Source organism: Grus americana, chromosome 3, assembly GCF_028858705.1.
Source record: "Grus americana isolate bGruAme1 chromosome 3, bGruAme1.mat, whole genome shotgun sequence".
Lineage (NCBI taxonomy): Eukaryota > Metazoa > Chordata > Aves > Gruiformes > Gruidae > Grus > Grus americana.
Window position 1 is genome coordinate 10,861,717 of NC_072854.1, and position 19,052 is coordinate 10,880,768.

The window sequence follows — 19,052 nt, forward strand, 5'->3', positions numbered from 1 at the left end:
AGACATGGCTCCTGCTTGCAAGGTCCCTCCGCTGCCCACATGGCCCTGATGGACTGTCATCCATCCAAGGACACCAAAGTGGTGGCTCAGCTGGGTATGACTTATGGGAATGGCCCTTCAACCAGAATGAAACAGTGTGTATTTTCTGCAGGCTCCACACGCTTAATATAGATTATAGGTAAAAGGGATTGCTTGGCCTAGGGAGAAAGAAGCATTTTCGGCATCATTTGACCCTCCTGCTTCCTCTTCAGTAAGATGATTTCCTTTTATTTACAAACACAAAGGAACTAAGCTTCACAACAGCCCAACCAGGCTTAAGTCTCATTAGCCTCCTTTTAAACAGGGTGGGATGCGAGTGGAAAGCTGAGCGTGCAGAGCCCTGGAGTAAGGCCATGGCAAAGGGAGGACGACAGCAGGACCAGTAGTCCAAGAGATCCCTGGGGCAGGTCTGAATCCCTAATTCAGGGACCAGGAGCAACGGGGCTGCGGTGATGCCCCTTCTGCCACGGCTTATACCTTCTGCTGAAAATGTGGGTTCCTTCTGGAGCCATCTCTTCAGAGGAATCGTGCCCTATCAATGAAGTATGGCAACCACAGACTAAGTAACAGGAAAAGGCAAAATACTGAGCTTTTGCTCTACTTTGTCCATTAATGACACAGATGTGCCATGGAAAAAGTAGATTATGGGCTAAAGAACAGGCCCAGAACACACAAACAGAAAGAAAAGGAATCACTGCTAAACCAATAACCTTTATTCTGGCATTTCTGAACTTCTGGGCATGTGTCTCTGCTGCTTAGGTGTTGTCCATGTCTGGATTTTATGTAGGTAATTCGAGCATACAAGCCAAGACCTGCACATGTAGAAATTGTCTTCCAAACAACTTCTCATTTTCCCTTTTCTCAGCTCCCCCATTGCCTGTCATCTCACTGTATGAAAACCAGGGCATAGTCCGTGAAATTAAACAGTAAGAACTAGTGACCAACCTTTAGAAGAAAAAGATGGTCATTCATCTGCCAGACACTCAAGCCATAGAGTTCACTGCCTCCGAGGAAAAACTTGACATGGTAGCTCGATTCTAAAAACAGATGGACTATTTCACTACCCGTTAGTCTCACTGCTAGTTCACAAACGTAAGACCATCCGTTTATGGTATGACCCTGGGTCTGCATCCTTTTTTAGCAAAAAATCATTCCCCCATGAGGAATGAGTCACATACACAAAGACCCTGATGATATTCAACTAAGTAGTCAATAAATGATAAATGCAAGATATAGATCCCTCTAAACTGCTAGACTGAGTCATCCTGATGGGGAGATTTATCAGAGTTTATCCAAAGTTTCTAATACTAGCACCAACTGTATAAAATAAGGGTTTGCCATTGCCTTCCACTGAGTCAGCTGAAGCTCTTACAAGTGTGTACCTTATGGAGGAAGCAAAGGCTACATTAGGGTCTTGACATCTAGTCAGCAGCTGGTAATGAGACCACAAGAGTTGAACCTGGGGCTAATGTTGTTCAATACCTTCATGGGCAACCTGGAGGATGTGACAGAATGTGCTCTCAGCAAATTTGCAGGTGGTACTAAATTAGGGGGAGCAGCCGACATGCCAAATGGTGGAGCTTTGATCCAGAGGCACCTGGAGAAAGTTGAAGCAGATGCATCCTTCAGCAATGAGAAGCACGAGTCCTGCATCTGGGGTGGAATAACCTCCTGCATCAGTACAGGCAGGGAACTGACTGGCTGAAAGGAGCCAGCGTTACACATAGTGGCCTGCGTTAGGAGAAGTACGGTCAGCAGATCAAACGATGTCAGTGTCCCTGTAGAATCAACACCTGTGAGGGCCACACTTGGAATGTTGCATCCAGTTTTTTGACCTCTCCCAAGTTCAAAAGGGAAGCAGAGGAATTGAGGAGGGTCCAGCAGAGACCTCCCAAGATGGTTAGAGGCCTAGAGCCTGTCACCTATATGAAGAAGCTGAGGGAGTTGGGCTTGTTGAGGCTGGCAAAAGGGATAAGAGGCAATCTAATAGCAACCTACAACTCCATGAAGAAGAGTTACAAAAACGATGAAGTCAACCTCTTTGGCAGTACCAAAGCACAAGCTGCGCCTTGAGAGTTTCAGACTGGACTTTAGGAAAATTTCTTTATCAGGAGGGCAGTGCACCATCCTTGGTGCTTTCCAAGACATGGCGAGACAGTGACAGGTGACCTAATCTAGTGTGGGGAATACTCCTGCTCCAAGCAGGGAGTTGGACTAGAGACCTCCAGAGGTCAGCTCCACAGTTTAATGATCTATGATTCCCAGCGTTGGCTGTATTTATTTCATCTCTGAAAACGGAAGCTCTATAATCCCCTCAGCGTGATGACCTGGACAGCAAGTTAGCACTCCTGACAGGCTCCAGTGAGGCCTTGATTGCTCCCTATGTCCCAGGAAGGAGCAGAAGAGACTGAACACCAAACCCTCTGCATTGCAAGTGAACTGATAAGATAAACCCAGCCAATCCAAGCAGGTGAACCATGTTTCTGCAACAGAGGAAAACTAAAATCATTATGGATTCTGTTGTGTCTCACGCAAGGGGAAATTTCTCCTCAACCACAAACGATGACAATCACTTGAACTTGGGCATGTGAACAAGGCTTATCAGAAAATCACAAAAGGAGGATTTTGTGTACCCTCTCACACACTGGGCCATCCTTGACTGTCCCCAGGTGTAGCCCATCTCTGATGCTTCTGAGGATGTCAGGAAAAGACCCAGAATACATTCAGCTTTATGCACCCAGGTAAAAGTCCTGGCTGGTGGTTGCAGGTTGCCAGCTGAAGCATGGGATTCAGACACAGGGTCTGGAGGTGAAGTATAGATCTTACGATTACCTTGAGGGCAGTGCTGATGATAGTCCAGTTTTCCTCTAAGCCCATGAAGGAAGGGGCTAAGCACAGGTCACAGGGACCTGGAGCTTCAGAGACAGACAGGACCAACATGATCCTACAGTATGACCTGTACACGCAACGGCAGCTATAGAGCTCTGCCTGACATCACAGTTGTCATTGTGCTGTAGTAATGAATGGTAAGGACACGCTGCCTCTTCCTGACACTTCTACTGCAAATGTCTGATGAAGGAAAGAGAGATTCTCATTTGCATATGCTGGGGTTGAAATAGATAAGCAATCATTTTGAAAAATGAATGTACGCACATATAAGCACCCACGCATGTAGTTAAACCTTCCATCCAAGGAGAGATGATCTTGATGCTGATTATGTTCATGCAGTAAAATTTCTATGGAATTGTTTTTCTTGGATGAAAAACAGAAACAACCACATCAACTCACTTCATTTTAATGTCCATTTTATCATAATTATCTTGCTATTCTCTGAGCTTTCAGTGTCTTGTTTTGGCATTATAAACACCTGTGCTTGCAAACCCTAGGCAACATAAATGAAAAGAACATCTTGTTACAATAATATCTATAGAAAATTAGATTGGTTCAAAATATGATACTTTCAGCTTTTCAGCTCTCCTATATCCATACACAAACCAACAACATATAAAGGGTACTTATCCAAACTGTTAAGTCTTTTTGTGTTCATTGTTATCGTTCATATGTCACAGGTGCCCAAAGAGAAGGGATGGGCTACACAAAATGTTTGACTGGACCTTGGGAGAAACAGTCACATTTTCCACACATTTCCTGTGTGACTTTGATCAAGCCACTTAATCCTTTCATCTTCTCATCATCCGTAGTATACTACATCCATAATATCAAACAGTGGCAGTAACTCCTGTTCCACAAGAATTATGTGCAGACAATACAAACCCTGATTGTACTTAGGTACGCAAGGATAAATGGCTAAGGCCACAAATTTTGTGCATGTTTAATCTTTAAATAAGCCTTTAAATTCCCAGTTTTTTGGATATGGACTGTAGATCTTCAAAAAAGCACAGTGCCTCCCATGTGGTAGGCTCTATAAATATGTGTAGGAAACAGAGATTGCTTCCAAAAACTTATAATCAGAAATATAATATCCTCAGTATTAGATAAGTATCTGAGATGCAGCTCCTTTAAGAAGCTTGCCTGACATCAGATGAAGAGCCTAGGGCAGTGGTGGGAAGTTAACCTAGAGCTCCTGAGTTCATCAGTCCTTTAAGCACACACTCTTTTTCAGGGTATACAGGGAGGCAAGAGAAGGTGGCATCCCAAGAATTTTGCATTGTCATAGGACTCAGGAGGGAAAAGCATTCCTTCATTGACCTTTTTTGACAACTCTAGTACAAAGCAGTGGAAGGAAATCCTCCTAAACACTGTTTAAGCTAAGGATTTAGAAGATGAGCAGCAACTGGCTGATCCCATTATCATACCTAACACTTGGAAAAAAAGACTGTTGTTGCATCTCTGTAGCTGCGGGTATCACCACTCAGAAGAACAGAAGGGGTGGCATTGCAGAGTGAGATTGTAATCAGATGCACAGCTCTGACATAGGCTGGAGGAGGCCTGGAGGATCATCTGACCCTGTTCCAGGAACGCAGTGTTAGATACAGATCTGCAGAAGAAATGCTAACAGAAAGTTGACCTGAGTAACATTTGGTACTTTGAGACACAACAAGACATTTTAGGGACTAACACCTAGACCTTTTTAGCCTGTGACAGGACAGGTCCCATCCAGGAACAGTCTGGAGAAATGGAAAGAAAACAGCATATAAAGTCTCTCTTTCCCCTAGAACAAGAGAAAAAGGGTTGACCCTCAGGGTAATGGGAAACAACAGTGACTGCAGTGTGTTAGGGGTGGGTGAGTGACTGTGGTGGTTGACCCTGGGTGCCCACCAGAGCCACTCTGTCACTCCCCTCATTCACTAGACAGGGGAGAAAAGGTATAACGAAACGCTTGTGGGTTGAGATAAGGACAGGGAGAGATCACTCACTAATTACCATCACGAGCAAAACAGACTGAACTTAGAGAGGAAATTCATCTAATTTATTACCAAGGAAAACCGAGTAGAGCAATGAGAAATAAAATCAAATCTTAAAAAACCTCCCCCAGCCCTCCCATCTTCCCTGGCTTGACTTCACTCCCAGCTTCAACCTCTGCCCCCCCTCAGCAGCACAGGGGGACGGGGAATGGGGGTTACGGTCAGTTCATCTCACGGTGTTTCTGCCGCTTCTTCATCCTCACGGGGAGGACTCCTCTCATCGTTCCCCTGCTCCAACATGGGGTCCCTCTCACAGGAGACAATCCTTCATGAACTTCTCCAACATGAGTCCTTCCCACGGGCTACAGTTCTTCACCAACTGCTCCAGCATGGGTCTCTTCCATGGGGTGCAGACCTTCAGGAACAGACTGCTCCAGCGTGGGTCCCCCACGGGGTCACAAGTCCTGCCAGCAAACCTGCCCTGGCGTAGGCTCCTCTCTCCATGGGTCCACAGGTCCTGCCAGGAGCTTGCTCCAGTGCAGGCTTCCCATGGGGTCACAGCCTCCTTCAGGTGCCTCCACCTGCTCCGGCGTGGGGTCCTCCACGGGCTGCAGGTGGAATCTCTACACCCTCTCATCCTTCCTCCATGGGCTGCAGGGGGACAGCCTGCTTCACCATGGCCTTCACCACGGGTTGCAGGGGGATCTCTGCTCCGGCACCTGGAGCACCTCCTGCCCCTCCTTCTGCACCGACCTTGGTGTCTGCAAAGTTTCTCACATCTTCTCACTCCTCTCTCTGGCTGCAAAAGTTCTCTCTAACTGTTTTTCTTCTTCTTAAATATGTTATCACAGAGGTGCTGAGGGGCTTGGCCTTGGCTAGCGGCAGGTCTGTCTTGGAGCCGGCTGGCATTGGCTCTGTCAGACACATGGGAAGCTTCTAGCAGCTTCTCGCAGAAGCCACCTCTGCAGCCCCCCCACTACCAAAACCTTGCCACGCAAACCCAACACAGTGCGAGCACAGCCCATGACTTTTTTATGCTGTGCCTTTAGAATCATGGAAATTGTTGGAAATGGCTGAGGGGAAAATAAACGAGAACTGAGATCTCACCACCTTCCTGCACACTGCTCCAAGGTTGCCCTGCCCTCATGGTGAAGAAATTTTCCTGAAGTCCATCCTGAACATCTCAAGCCACAACTTGTGGCTGTTTCCCCTAGTTGCCACTACCAAAAAGAGCCTGGCTCTGTTTTCTTCACAAATCCCTCTTGAACAGCAGGGCCTGATTCTGAACGCAGTATTTCAGGTGTGTCCTCACCAGTGTTGAGTCCAAAGTGACAAAGTATTTCCTTGATCTGCTGGCCACACTTCTAATGCAGCCCAGTATGTGGTTTCTTTAATTCACAATGAGAGTATCGTGCTGGCATATATGCTGTAGATTTTTTTTCCTCACTTTGTCACAAAAGAAATTATTTGTCTTTGGGGGAATGATCAGAAGGCTGGCGCACCTCTCCTATGAAGACAGGCTGAGAGAGTTGGGGTTGTTCAGCCTGGAGAAGAGAAGGCTCCAGGGAGACCTTAGAGCAGCCTTCCAGTACCTGAAGGGGCCTACAGGAAAGCTGGAGAGGGACTGTTTACAAGGGCAGGGAGTGATAGCACAAGGGGTAATGGGTTTAAGCTGAAGGAGGGTTGATTGAGACTAGATATAAGGAAGAAATTTTTTATGATGACAGTGATGAGGCACTGGAACAGGTTGCCCAGAGAAGCTGTGGATGCCCCATCCCTGGAAGTGTTCAAGGCCAGGTTGGATGGGGCTTTGGGCACCCTGGTCTAGTGGAGGGTGTCCCCGCCCATGGCAGGGGGAGTGGAACTAAGGTCACTTCCAACCCAAACCATTCTATCATTCTATGAATTACAGGAAGAGTATTGGGTGACATTTGGTACTTAAGTGATGTTGCCTGTGTCCTCACCACGAATGGATGGATCCCAGATGACTAGGGCATTCTCAACTAAGTAAACTAACAGAGCTTTAAAGCACTTCTCATCTCACATCAGAGGTTTTTCTATGGGATATGTAGGATGATTTGGGCTGAAATGTGGTGGAACCATGTACTGAGAGAAAGGGCTGTTGTGATTGTGCACCTGGGACTGGAAGGAGCAAGGTAAAGACATGCTCCCAGAGTGAATACCTCAGTGGAAAAGGGGGTTTTTTGTTGTGAACATGGTGTGCCCGTGCTTTATTTATTTGAGAAGCTCTGTGGTCACAGTGGTAGTCAGTGGGCAGAACTAGGTGGAAATAATTAAAGGCATTGCCAGGAATGGCTTGGGGTCACAGCCTGCTAGAGGAATAATATTTCATTGTCAGTCTTTTGTTGCCTGTTGCCCCGAAATATAAGAGCTAAGATTTTAACGAACAGCTCTTCTTGGGATGGAAAATTCAAAAGCACATATTCTTTTGGAATCTGTATGTAATCTGCCAAGACGGAGCTGAAAATGAGAAAAACATGCCCCTCAGATTTTAAGGAAATGTGAGGAGTCATGGCTCTAGTCCCTCTCAGCTAGACATTTTAGTGACACTTTCATTCTACTCATTCTCCCTTACAGAAAAATATTTTCTGAGCCTTGAAAACCACGGTGCTGGGATAAACCATGAGGGGCAGGCAGCCGTACACCAGGAGAACGTTATCTCAGTTTGCATCCCTGGTGGTTGGAGCAACTTCCAGGAACAACTGGAGATGTAAAGTGACTCTCTGTAAAAAGCGAGGGTGGCACTTGAAGCGAACCAGTGGGAAATAAAGAATGACACCACTGAAAATGAACAGGACAATGTAGAGGATCTCAAATTGTGGTTGATCGATGATGGGAGCTAACACCAGGTACACAGCCGCTATCAGCACAATTATAGGGATGATAATTGGGACCTGCGAAAGCAAAAGATCAGCATAAAGATTCATGTAATCCTGGGCCACTGTGGGTCTGGACAGCCCTGAATTTGTGCGGAAGGGTTTTAGATTAAACCCTGCTGAAGCCTGAGGTATTACCCAGAAATCCAAATTACTCCAGACATCCTGTTTCCCAGCCCACCCCCACTTCATGGTTGAACGTCCCTGCAAGAGCTACGTCACTACCACACACCCTAACCCCTGAAGATGCAAACTGCTGGTTTTAGTGTCAGCTCTGTTCTTGCTCTCCCTACTACCTTGCATCCAAAAGCTGAGCTATAGGCAAAACAAACAGCAACGTGCACAATTCACATAACTGAACCTTAACACACTTGGGCAAAAACATTTATTCATGTGTTGACAGATAGGTGGACAGGCAACCTCAGAGGCTATTTCTATAGGTCTGGTCATAAAGCATTTAAATTTGAAGGCAACTTCCCTCAAAGGCTAGTGAATGCAGAAGACAAAATGATTTCACAACAAGATGAAAACCTGTATGTTTTAGCTGGGATTTTCCAATTTTTACTTTTGTGCCTTTTGTGCAACACAAAGGCACTGATATAAACCAAAGGAAATGTTGTTCATCGTTACCTGTGCATGGAGAAGACCTGCCATTGGCTTCATCTGCCTTAGTGGGATGCTCCGCTCTGCTCCCTCCCCACTGTGTTCTAACGCAATCTTACCCTTAAATATAAACCTGCAACACGCATACAGATTCTGCAGGACATCAGCCGTACATTGTCAGTTGACCTGGAACCTTCAGATATGAGCTGCTTCTAGTTAAGGAAAGAGTTAGGCCATCAAGCCAAAGGCTGCAGCAGGCTGACATCCTCATGGGACTAGGCTGGAGGACTGCAGGAGTTTTATACAGTGTATGAAACACTATTGCAGAAACAGAACTTTTCCTTAAAATGTATTCAACCAACAAGCTGGGTGAACGTCCTCATCCAGCACCCTAATTTCAGGACAGAGCCACAGAAGCCAGTGACTGGAAGACTTAATAGAGCACTGCTCTTCTCCTTCATGCTAAGCCCCATAGGACACTCGATACTGCTTCGCACAGCCTGGCAGTATCAGCCTGTCATCTATCTCCTGAAGGAACTCCATGAAAACCAAGATGTTCATTCAGCTTGTCTCAGGGAAAAGTCACTATTCTGCATTCACGCTCTCATGACCCCCCTGTTCCTAGGATTTTTTTGGTAAAAATATTTCCCTCAGTCGCTGAGGAAGCACTGCAGCTCAGCTCGCTCATGGGTCCATGGGAAAGAACAGGTAACTCCTGATTTCCTTCAAATTTAGCTGTTTTGTGGGGAATGAACGCATCCCCTGGACATCTCAAAGGACTTGGGCCATTCTGGCTGAGATTTCTGTCCTCTGCAAGGCTCTTACACCTGGGCTACCCTCTGAGGAGTGCGACTGAGCTCTGAGAGCATGAACAGGCAAATGCACTGTTGATCAGAATCATCCTTCATTTTCCTCTTCAATCTCGAACAAAAAAAGAGGATATGGCAGATATATTTTCCATAGTGAGGGGGCAGTGCGTTATCAACTTATCAAGACAGAGAATTCAACCTTCATTTATGCCTGTATATTCACACTATCTTGCCCCTCGTTGACTTTGCTGAGGCAAAACGTGAAACTAAAATAGGAAGAACAACCACACTAAATCTGCAAGCAACCATCCCCAGCACTCTTCGTTTTCTCATAATGCTCTTTTAGTCATTTAGGCAATAAAGGAAAAGGGTTTGAGGGTTTTATGTTATTACTTCACCTTGTAAGATCTTGGCAATTCTGGTTTCTTGATTTTTAAATACAGGAGACCAGAAATAGTCATGCCATAGAAAAACCATGCTATAAAACTGGAAGATAAAAAAAAGAAAAAAAAAAGACAGCGTGAAATTTGGGGTGAGATCATCCAGGAATGTCAGTCCTGCCTTCCAGATCCCAGATGTTCATATGTCCAATTAAAGAGAATATTGATATAAATTTAGAGGTTCTTCTATTTATTTCCTTTCCAACACAAATGATGAGAACTTTAGAAAGATCTGAATATTACAGCTTCATTTCAATATGAGGATGAATCACATCCAATTAAGTATATAATGACAGAAGCATTCATGCATTGCAAAGATGCTGGTTCCTAAGCTCTTTCTTTTCTTCCTTCCCCCCTCCCCACCACAATATTGGTTAGAAAGCAATAGCCCAGGCTCAAAAAAAAAAAAAAAAAAAAAAATTCTAAAACAATGTCAAAACCCAAGACCACAGGGGATGCAAACAGAAACGTTACACATACATACCTGAAAAAGTTCACGATACTGGTGAAGCTTCCTGATATTATCATTATTAAAGACATAGCAGATGTAAACAGCAGAGCAGGGGAGGGCGTGAGGCATCGCACATGAGCCATAGACAGAATGTCTGGCTGAAAGCCAAAGCAAAACAATATCCCGTCATATCACGTACTCGGAGATCCTTACTCACCCCCTCAGCTGCTGGTGGGAGCTCTGCCCGCAGCCAGAGCCACCCGTAATCATCAAATAAGCATCATAATATAAAAGCAGTTCGGCTCTGAGGAGTGTAAACATGGAAACCCCCCTCAAGGATATTTTTATTGTGTCTCACTGATTTCGTACCATATGTGCTCAGCTTAGGCAGACAAGATGAGGTTTTCAAACTACCAGTGTGACAGACTAAGGCTGAGCCACACCAGAGCTTTCCTCATCATCATCAGGACCTTGTGCATGGTCCCACTCTTCTGCCCTCTGTCACGTCTCTCTGGGACTTGACTTCTCTCAGGCTGACTGGAAAATGAGATGAGGACTACTCCTGAAACATTTATGCAACCAACCACAAAGCAAACCAGGATTTGTTCCAGAACACGGAGAGAATTGCTAGCCTTTTTGTTGCTTCGTTCATTGGGAAAGTTTAACTAGAAAGGTTTGGGTTTTTTTTCTTTTTTTTTTTTTTCCAACCAAAATATCACGCAAGGACTTCTGCTAGAGCTGTGTCTGGGAAAATGTGTAAGTGTTCATACCTAATCTGGTATGGTCAAATTCAGACCATCTGTGAACAGCTCAGCACAGAGCTTGCCATGATACAGCAGACATTGTCATCACTAAGAGAAGACATGGAACCGGTAACCACCAAAACCAGTAACCACCAACCCAGTCATCTCCACCAGCCTGGCACCTGGGCATCCATCTACATAAAAGCTTCCGTCCTGTGGACAAGGAGTGGAGCTGGTGCAGAGTGGTATCCTCTGCAACTGAGAGCAGAAATGCCAGATGGTGTGGGGAGGAAGGACCAAAGCAGCAGATAGGTCCATGAGCAACACAACATGCCTGCTCAAAACAGAGGAGGACAAATGCAGCTCTGCTGAAGCACTGAGAGGGAGAAGGGTGGGTAGGTGTGGGGGTGTGTGTCAGTGGGTGAGGGGGTCTGTACCAGGAGCTGGAGTGGGGCAGCGGCCATGGGGGCTTGTATGCCCAGGTACCAGCAACTGGGGAGACTGGGATCCAGGGGCAGCTACTGGGCAGACTGAATGAGCCCAGCTGCTGGAGGGACCCATATTGTACATATGTTTATGCATATATTTCCCACTAACAGACCCTGATCATCCAGAGAGGGGAACAAGATGAGGCCCTTGGTGCTATTTGTGCTGGTGTTTGTGTGAGCGCTGAGTGCGTCTGTATGTATGGGGGGGGGGTGTATATATATATTGTCCACTTGTTTGTTTGTGTGTGCCTATTGGGAATACATGCTCAACTTACCAGCTGAACCAGGCAGCATGGACCTTCAGCAGCCTGACCTCCGTTGGGCTACCAGATTTGGCCCCACCTAACAAAAACAATCCACCTAACAAAACTACTCTGAGACCCCGCCTGCAGTACTGCGTCCAGCTCTGGGGGCCCCAGTACAAGAAGGACATGGAGCTGTTAGAGCAAGTCCAGAGGAGGGCCACAAAGTTGATCAGAGGGCTGGAGCACCTCTCCTGTGAGGACAGGCTGAGAGAGTTGGGGTTGTTCAGCCTGGAGAAAAGAAGGCTCCAGGGAGACCTTATAGCAGCCTTCCAGTACCTAAAGGGGCCTACAAGAAAGCTGGAGAGGGACTGTTTATGAGGGCATGGAGTGATAGCACAAGGGGTAATGGGTTTAAGATGAAGGAGGGTAGAGTTAGATTAGATATAAGGAAGAAATTCTTTAATGTGAGGGCAGCGAGGCTCTGGCACAGGTTGCCCAGAGAAGCTGTGGATGCCCCATCCCTGGCAGTGTTCAAGGCCAGGCTGGATGGGGCTTTGGGCAACCTGGTCTAATGGAGGGTGTCCCTGCCCATGGCAGGGGGGTTGGAACTAGATGATCTTTAAGGTCCCTTCCAACCCAAACCATTCTGTGATTCTATGATTCTTTGATAAAAACCCCAGACAGGGTAGATGTAAAGCTCAGTGTCACCTTGCAATTGCTATGAAGCTTGAAGAGCAGAGTTATCCTACACTATATCTGAACTGTACTACCCCATGGGAAGTCTGGAACACCCCTGAGACGAGCTTGCGTAGTCAGTATTGCCTGCAAAGGCAGCTTGCAGCGCTGGGCTACCTTCGCAGTGCGAGCAAGGGTGCCTTACAACACGCCAGCACAGCCAGGCACCCCCTCCCTGGCAGGTATCTTGGCTAGGTCACCCCAGAGCCTGTGCCAGAGGCTCCAATACAGCATTATTTCAATTGTTCATTTCAAAGCTGTTCTTAAAATTCAGTCTAGATGTAACTATGTATCTTTCTGAAACTGTGGCTGAAGCAGAGGGTCATGAGACAACATATACATTACATTTGAAAAAGATGGGGAAGAAAGTGTTTGAGCAAGAAACAAACCACTGAAGAGCTATCACTCTACCAGCTGAACAGACACGGTGTTTTCCTCTCTGCTTTAGTGTCACAAGAAGGTAAAGTTGCCCTAAGCAAGCCAGATCCCCTTTTTTCATCCTTACCATATGGCCTTCCCTTGCAGCAATGTAGCACACGCGGCCGCCGCTAAAGAACGTGCCGTTCGACGAACCAAACGTAGACAGTGCCACCGACAGGGAGATGAGCCATGCCCAACTGCCCAGGACTTTGTCCCTGAGGTGGGAAAGAGTTCACAGCATGACATCCGGCTCGCAGATGTATCAAATACTCATTGTAGAACCAGACAGGTTTCTTCCCTCCATTATTCTCACTGAAATTTTTTCCAAAGCTTTTCTAATGATTTAAAGCCTCCTCCCAGTTCCCATAATGTTTAGTCGCTAGTAACTTTGTCTTGTATGGGAAAGGCAGCTTTTCCTCCTGCCTGGTGTATATATATATACATCCATCTACACTGCAATGATGTATAAAGCTGTCACAACAGGCAAACCCTCCTTTTTTGTGTACAGATGCTGTGGTGCGAATCCTGGAGATATTGCTATTGCAGCCAACAATATTAGCTTGGAAACCGCAGAAAAATTGTTCCCAGCTGACCTGAAGAAATATCCTGCATTAAAACCTCTTCCCCAACACGCATAAGAATGTAACCCTTTAATCCCATATGCCCGTATTTCTGCTACTCTCTGAATTGGGCTTAAGCCAAAGCAATTGTTTGAATTGAAGAAGTTTGGTTCTACAACATGTTGAGACATGTATGGTTTGCCTTCTCCATAACAGAAGAAGTAGCAGGGTTACAAAGAGAGTTTGAGGTAAATATTTGGAAGATATGATAATCTTCTCACCTAAAAGTGAAGCTTGTCTTCTGGAAGCATGAAGAATATTAGTTGAGTAATAAATGCTGGTGTTTGAGGTAATTATCACATACATGTAGACACACACATACACAAATAAACACACTGTTCGTCTAATTGGCAAAAATCCAAAATTCAAAAGTTTTTTAGAACACTTTGTATTTCCATCTGAATTGTACAGCTTTAAGCCTTATGTACTTTTTTTTAGTATCCCCTAACCCAAATATTCAAAAATCAAGAGTTGGGCTTTTCAAAATCATGGCAGGAGCTTATCTACCACAATAATTTATAATTTGTAGTTTAGAAGCTTAATATCTGGTTTATAGTCCTTCAGGCTTCAAGTTATTAAGCTACTTGCAATATTTTTCCCTTTACCAAAATGCTGGAATCTGGACATCTCCTATGACCGTGTGACTCCATAACCACAAAGATCTCAAGGAAAAACAACATATATCAAAAAGTTGTTAATAAAATCTTTAGCAATTGTGTATTTCACATTTATGAGATTGGTGCTTTGCTGTTTGGACCCTGAAAATGAACTACACGGGCTACCGAGAGTAACTTCTCACAAGCAAACTGAGATCTGCAGTTGCTGTAAAATTACTGCCGTCAAAGAAACACTGAGGAGAATTTCACGAGCTCCTTTTGTGGCTGTACCTCTCACCACCAAACAATGTTTCTTTCCGGCAGTTTTCTTTTTATATGGAGAATAAATGCATTTAAATGTTATATGTCCTCCTCTGGCTTCTTTATATTCCTCCCATCCTTCCTTCATGGCCTGAGTAGCTGCACCTCTGCTCTGAACCACAGCCATTACACCCTCCTCAGCCTGTGGCTATCTACCTGTCCTCCAGGCTTTTGAGTGCCCAGCTTTCTGGTTGCTAGTTCAATGTTTCTTCCTGAATTGCACTCTCGGGGTGAAAAGGTTAATCAGGCAGGAAAAGGAGATGTGTTAAAAAGGAGGAAGCTCACAAATAACTTGTTAATCAGGAATGATGGGAAAGGAAGTGCAGAGAAAGTTCATGCCACTGCAGCTTAGTGAGGCTTTGTAACCTGTTCAAACAAAGCGCTAGACCTTCAAAAGCTCCTGCTTATAATGACATGAAAGGCCATTAGAGAACACATCTAGCAAGAGCTCAGATCTTCAAACTGGAGATCTTGTGAAATGCACACAGAGGCAAAGCTGCTGATGGTTTTTTTAGGAAGAGGATGAGCAGCAACATTATCTCTGGCTATAATGTGTCATCATTTCTGCCAGACGACTCAGTTAGGGCTATCATGGATTCTGGGTCTTTGGAAATATTTAGACTGAGGCTGGATGTTCTGGTGGAAGATCATCTGGTTAGAAGTCAATGGCACCTACATCTCTCATGATGGTCCCTTCCTTCTCTTCCTAAAATCTTTGTCCTGCAGAGAGCCTTTTTAATATCACCAAACACTTCAGGTTGATGGAAGGTCCAAATAGTTTCTGTGCAACTCTGGAAAAGCACAAGCCAACTTAAAGATACAGCTACCAAAGGCTGCAAAACACTTCTCCTCCTCAAAGGATGTTGTAGACATCAGTGTCATTTTCCATTCCCCCACAGATGGAGAAACTGAACCAACACACTCTGGTTTGGTCTAATTTCCAGGTGCTGAGCAGACAGGATTCACCCAGTTGGTTCTTGTCTCACTCCCAAAACACTGCTCCTGCGTTAGTGGGGCAGCACAGTCTTCTCTACTTTTCTGGAAATATCTAAAATGTAGGGTATCTCCCAGTCCCCAGGTCTGGATATGTACCCTCGCTGCATCCTCACTGTCTGTGGGGAGATGCTCCTGGTGTGCACTTCATCCCCTCTTTACAGCCACTTTCCATGGGGAAAAACATGGGCTGGTGGGGAGCCACAGGTTCCCAGTGGGAAAATATGGGAATGGGGAGTAAAGGGTGTACAGAGCACCCCATCTTGGCAGGTGAGGTCCACCTTGGAGACCATGGGCCAGGCGGGCCTGGTCAGCCTTAGCCTTTCTTGGGGGAAGGCTATACACTGCCCTGAAGGTGACAGAGCGGGGACTGGCAGCGTGCTGCCCTGTAACATGGCCCGGACAGGTGTCCCTTGGAGTGCTGTCATTCCCACGTGGAACAGCACCTAAACCTTCTGAAATTCAGGAGACAACTCGTATTTTACAGGAGTGCATTGGCTGTGTTGCCACAAGCACAGCTCACCCCCAAGTGACGGCCACAGCTCCTGAAGACAGCAGTTCAGATGGAGTCATGGCTGCTAAGTAGCTCACATTTACCAGCAAATACAGGCACGTAACCAAAGGAATGGCAATCATCACAGCTCTGGGAAGGGTCACCTGGAAAAGGGATGACAAGAGTGTTAAGGGCAGCACATTTATGCCTGTACTGGGCTTTTTTTGTTTGTTTTGTCTTTGCCACCACCCACGTCTCTCATTCAAACTCCTTCGCTCGCTAAGCTTTTCCTCAGAATAAGGCTTAGATCCAAACTCACGTGGCAGCTTTTACACCAGCCTCCCAAAGATGTCAGGCAAACAGTAAGGTGGTGTATTTCAAAAGCCAGTCTTTAAAAACAACTAACAAACAAATCTTATTCAAAAATATTTCAGTTCATAGCTGCCCAAGATGTCTGTTGCTTCATCAGACTTCTTGATTACTTTAATATTAATTTATTTGTTATGAGTGTGTTATGTCTCCTGGTGTGCCGCATGTTCCCACGAACATCCCACTGACATGGATGAAGTACCAGTGTGTGTTGCATCACATTTAACTGCTCTCAGGGCTAAAGCAAAGCTGGGCAGCACAAGGGAAATTCGCTCTAGGAAGGAATTATTTTTTTTCTTCCTAGTGACAGGATGCTATCTTGGAACTTCATGAGCCATTTTAAGGCTCAATAAAATCAGCAAACACTACCTTATACAGCTGAAGGCACTGGAAAAAAAGCAGTAGGGTGATCACAGAGCAACTGTATACATGTAAAAACTTGAAATATCACTTTTTTTGCATTCTTCATTCCCACCGTAGAACAAGCTAAAGCATTTCCTTATGTTGTTGCCTCCACCCTGCAAGGGTCTGAATATCAGTGCTCGTGGTCCCATGGGACAGCATGCCACATGACCCTAGGATCTTTGCTACCATTTAGGTTAATATTTAACTGTAATTAATTTTTTTCATCTAATCTGTAAAATCTTGTGTGCTGCACTGGTAGAAAACACACTTCATACACTCTGCACTCACACAGCTCTTACTAAAAAAGGGTTGTTCACTGCTGTGGTGTCTGATCTGTGAAAAGATGTAATTTGGCACAGAGAGGGCGGATGTGAGATGCAAGTGAGCTACTTCAGTGCCTATAGCATGGACAGAAGAATGCCTAAAATGTAGATATTTAAAGACAAGGGTCATTCAGACAGTTAGGTTTCCTCTCCAGTGAGGCTTGGCTTGCTCTGAAGTTCCCCTCCATGCAATGAGGAGGGATAAGGGCGTTTTTGATGCATACATTATGGATCAAGTGTCTTAGGGACTGTGTGGTGTTAAGAAACCTTTATGGATGATAGCAAAGTGAGTGCTTTTCTACATAAATCAAGGTGTCTAGAGTGAGATCCTCTGAACAAGAAGACAGAACTTCATCCCCAAAGCATCCAAATTCTACCTAATAGCTTTTTTTCCAGTCGATGGGGTATTTTAGTGCTTTCTTGTAGGTAGGCTGTTATTTTGCTTAGAGATTCATTATTATCCTTTCTGGTCACATTCATCGGTGTCCGGCCCCAGAAGACAGAACAAACCAGGAGAAAAGTTCAGTAATCTTTCCTCAATGCTCTAATCCCTTGATTACCCCTCTTAACACAATCATAGATAGAATCAAACGTCTTAGCAGCAGGATTAAGTAAAACCCAGATCACTCACTCACCTCAGGCTTCTTCAGTTCTTCAGTTACATAGTTCAGGTTGTTCCACCCATCATAGGACCAGAGGCCCTGGTAAAAGGCCACTCCAACCGCCCCGATACCTGCAGTCGTGTTTTGAAAAGCATTTTGAAAACTCTGAGTTTGTCCCTTGGCAAGCAGCACCAATCCACCCACCACGATCACCAGCAAAGCCAAGAGTTTGGCAGCTGTAAAAATGTTCATAACAGACGTCGCCAGCTTCACGTTGAGACAGTTGATGATAGTTAAAAGCAGGATGCAGGCAGCAGCTGTACATTTGATGACAACCTGTGGAGATGAGCATCCTGGGTAGAACGGTGCAACGGCGTATTCAGCAAAGCTCAGACAGACAGCTGCCAAACCAGCTGGTCTCACCAGGATAACAGAAGTGTAGGTGAAAAGGAAAGCAGGAAAAGAACCAAAAATCCTCAAGATGTAAATATATTCTCCTCCAGACTCTTTAATTATGGTTCCAAGCTCAGCATACGACAAGGCTCCAAACATGGCCAGGAGACCACAGGCTGCCCAGATAAGCAGGCTGCTGGCAGGGCTCCCCATGTGATGTAGCACCCACTCAGGGGACATGAAGATCCCTGAGCCTATCATGGTGCCTGCAATTAATGACACTGCGCTAATCAGGCCAACCTCTTGCTTCAGTCTTAATTTCTCCTTCCCTTCGCTCAGATCTGTGGATGAATGAGGTGAATCTGTTGTCTTCCTTTTCCTCATTGTGGAAATGTTAGGAGATGTTGCTGTTAGGAGAAAATATGGAATAAGACTGAGGCATTTGAATAAAGACTATCTCAGGCTTTTAGGGTAAGTTAATAATTACAAAAGTCATGCTGAACACTGTCAAGAAATACAAACTTACCTTCTATCTTTTGCATTCTTTCATTACCCAACTTATCTTTGTAGTTTATTATGACTGCTGAGATGATTGATTATCTTTGACTCTCACTGCAAGCAGTTGTAATAGATAGCATTCAGCAGCACGTCCGAATCACTCCGTACCTTACTGGATTGTGTCCCTGATGACCTCTCCTTTAAATTATACTTCAAAGGGCATCTGAAATAAGGATTAGGTGAGCAAAATCCCCATGCAAATATGTACTTTATTCTTTGATTAAAAGTCAATGCTCAAGCACCTGCTTTAGTGCTCATTCATATTTTCATTCCCCACTAGAAAGTGATCAAACAAGCCTGTCACCCAACATGCGATGGCTTTGCTCAACAAGGAACATTTTCAGTGTCTTAATCAAAGACACAGAAATGTTCTGCTAAAAACAGTCCAGAGCCTGTTTTTCTGCACAATAGTAGCGTTGTCCCAAAATCTGGGTTCTTCACCTGGTGTGCGAAAAGCCAATCAACACGCAGAGCTGAGAAATTTGTTTTTATTTCTAGTCTGCAGAATAGGGTGCCAGGTATCTAACACCAGCCAGCACACCGAATGCATCCAGCGTTCCTTTTTTCATAGTAACAAGATGTAGCTGATTGGTGTTCTTAAACTGCCTTACCCACCTTTCACCTGGCCTCATCATACATATGCA

The 19,052-nt window shown here is 45.2% G+C and overlaps 1 protein-coding gene across 2 annotated transcripts in view; it reads right to left on the reverse strand.

The window, feature by feature from the left end:
- The window catches only part of LOC129205062 (b(0,+)-type amino acid transporter 1-like), a 37,752-nt gene extending 19,494 nt beyond the window's left edge, over nucleotides 1-18,258 (reverse strand). Inside the window, exons 1-6 of one of the 2 annotated variants that reach the window (XR_008576588.1) lie at nucleotides 17,491-18,258; nucleotides 15,789-15,922; nucleotides 12,821-12,950; nucleotides 10,138-10,262; nucleotides 9,612-9,699; nucleotides 6,834-7,819 (exon numbers count right to left, since the gene is read on the reverse strand). Coding sequence is in view for 1 of the 2 variants with exons in the window: in XM_054822075.1 (XP_054678050.1) it covers nucleotides 7,586-7,819; nucleotides 9,612-9,699; nucleotides 10,138-10,262; nucleotides 12,821-12,950; nucleotides 15,789-15,922; nucleotides 17,491-18,234 (1,455 nt within the window). In the remaining variant the exon portion in view is untranslated. Of the gene's footprint in view, nucleotides 1-3,131; nucleotides 7,820-9,611; nucleotides 9,700-10,137; nucleotides 10,263-12,820; nucleotides 12,951-15,788; nucleotides 15,923-17,490 lie in introns of those variants that run through there. The other variant, XM_054822075.1, reaches the window with a different exon arrangement.
- Between the last annotated feature and the right edge of the window lie 794 nt (nucleotides 18,259-19,052).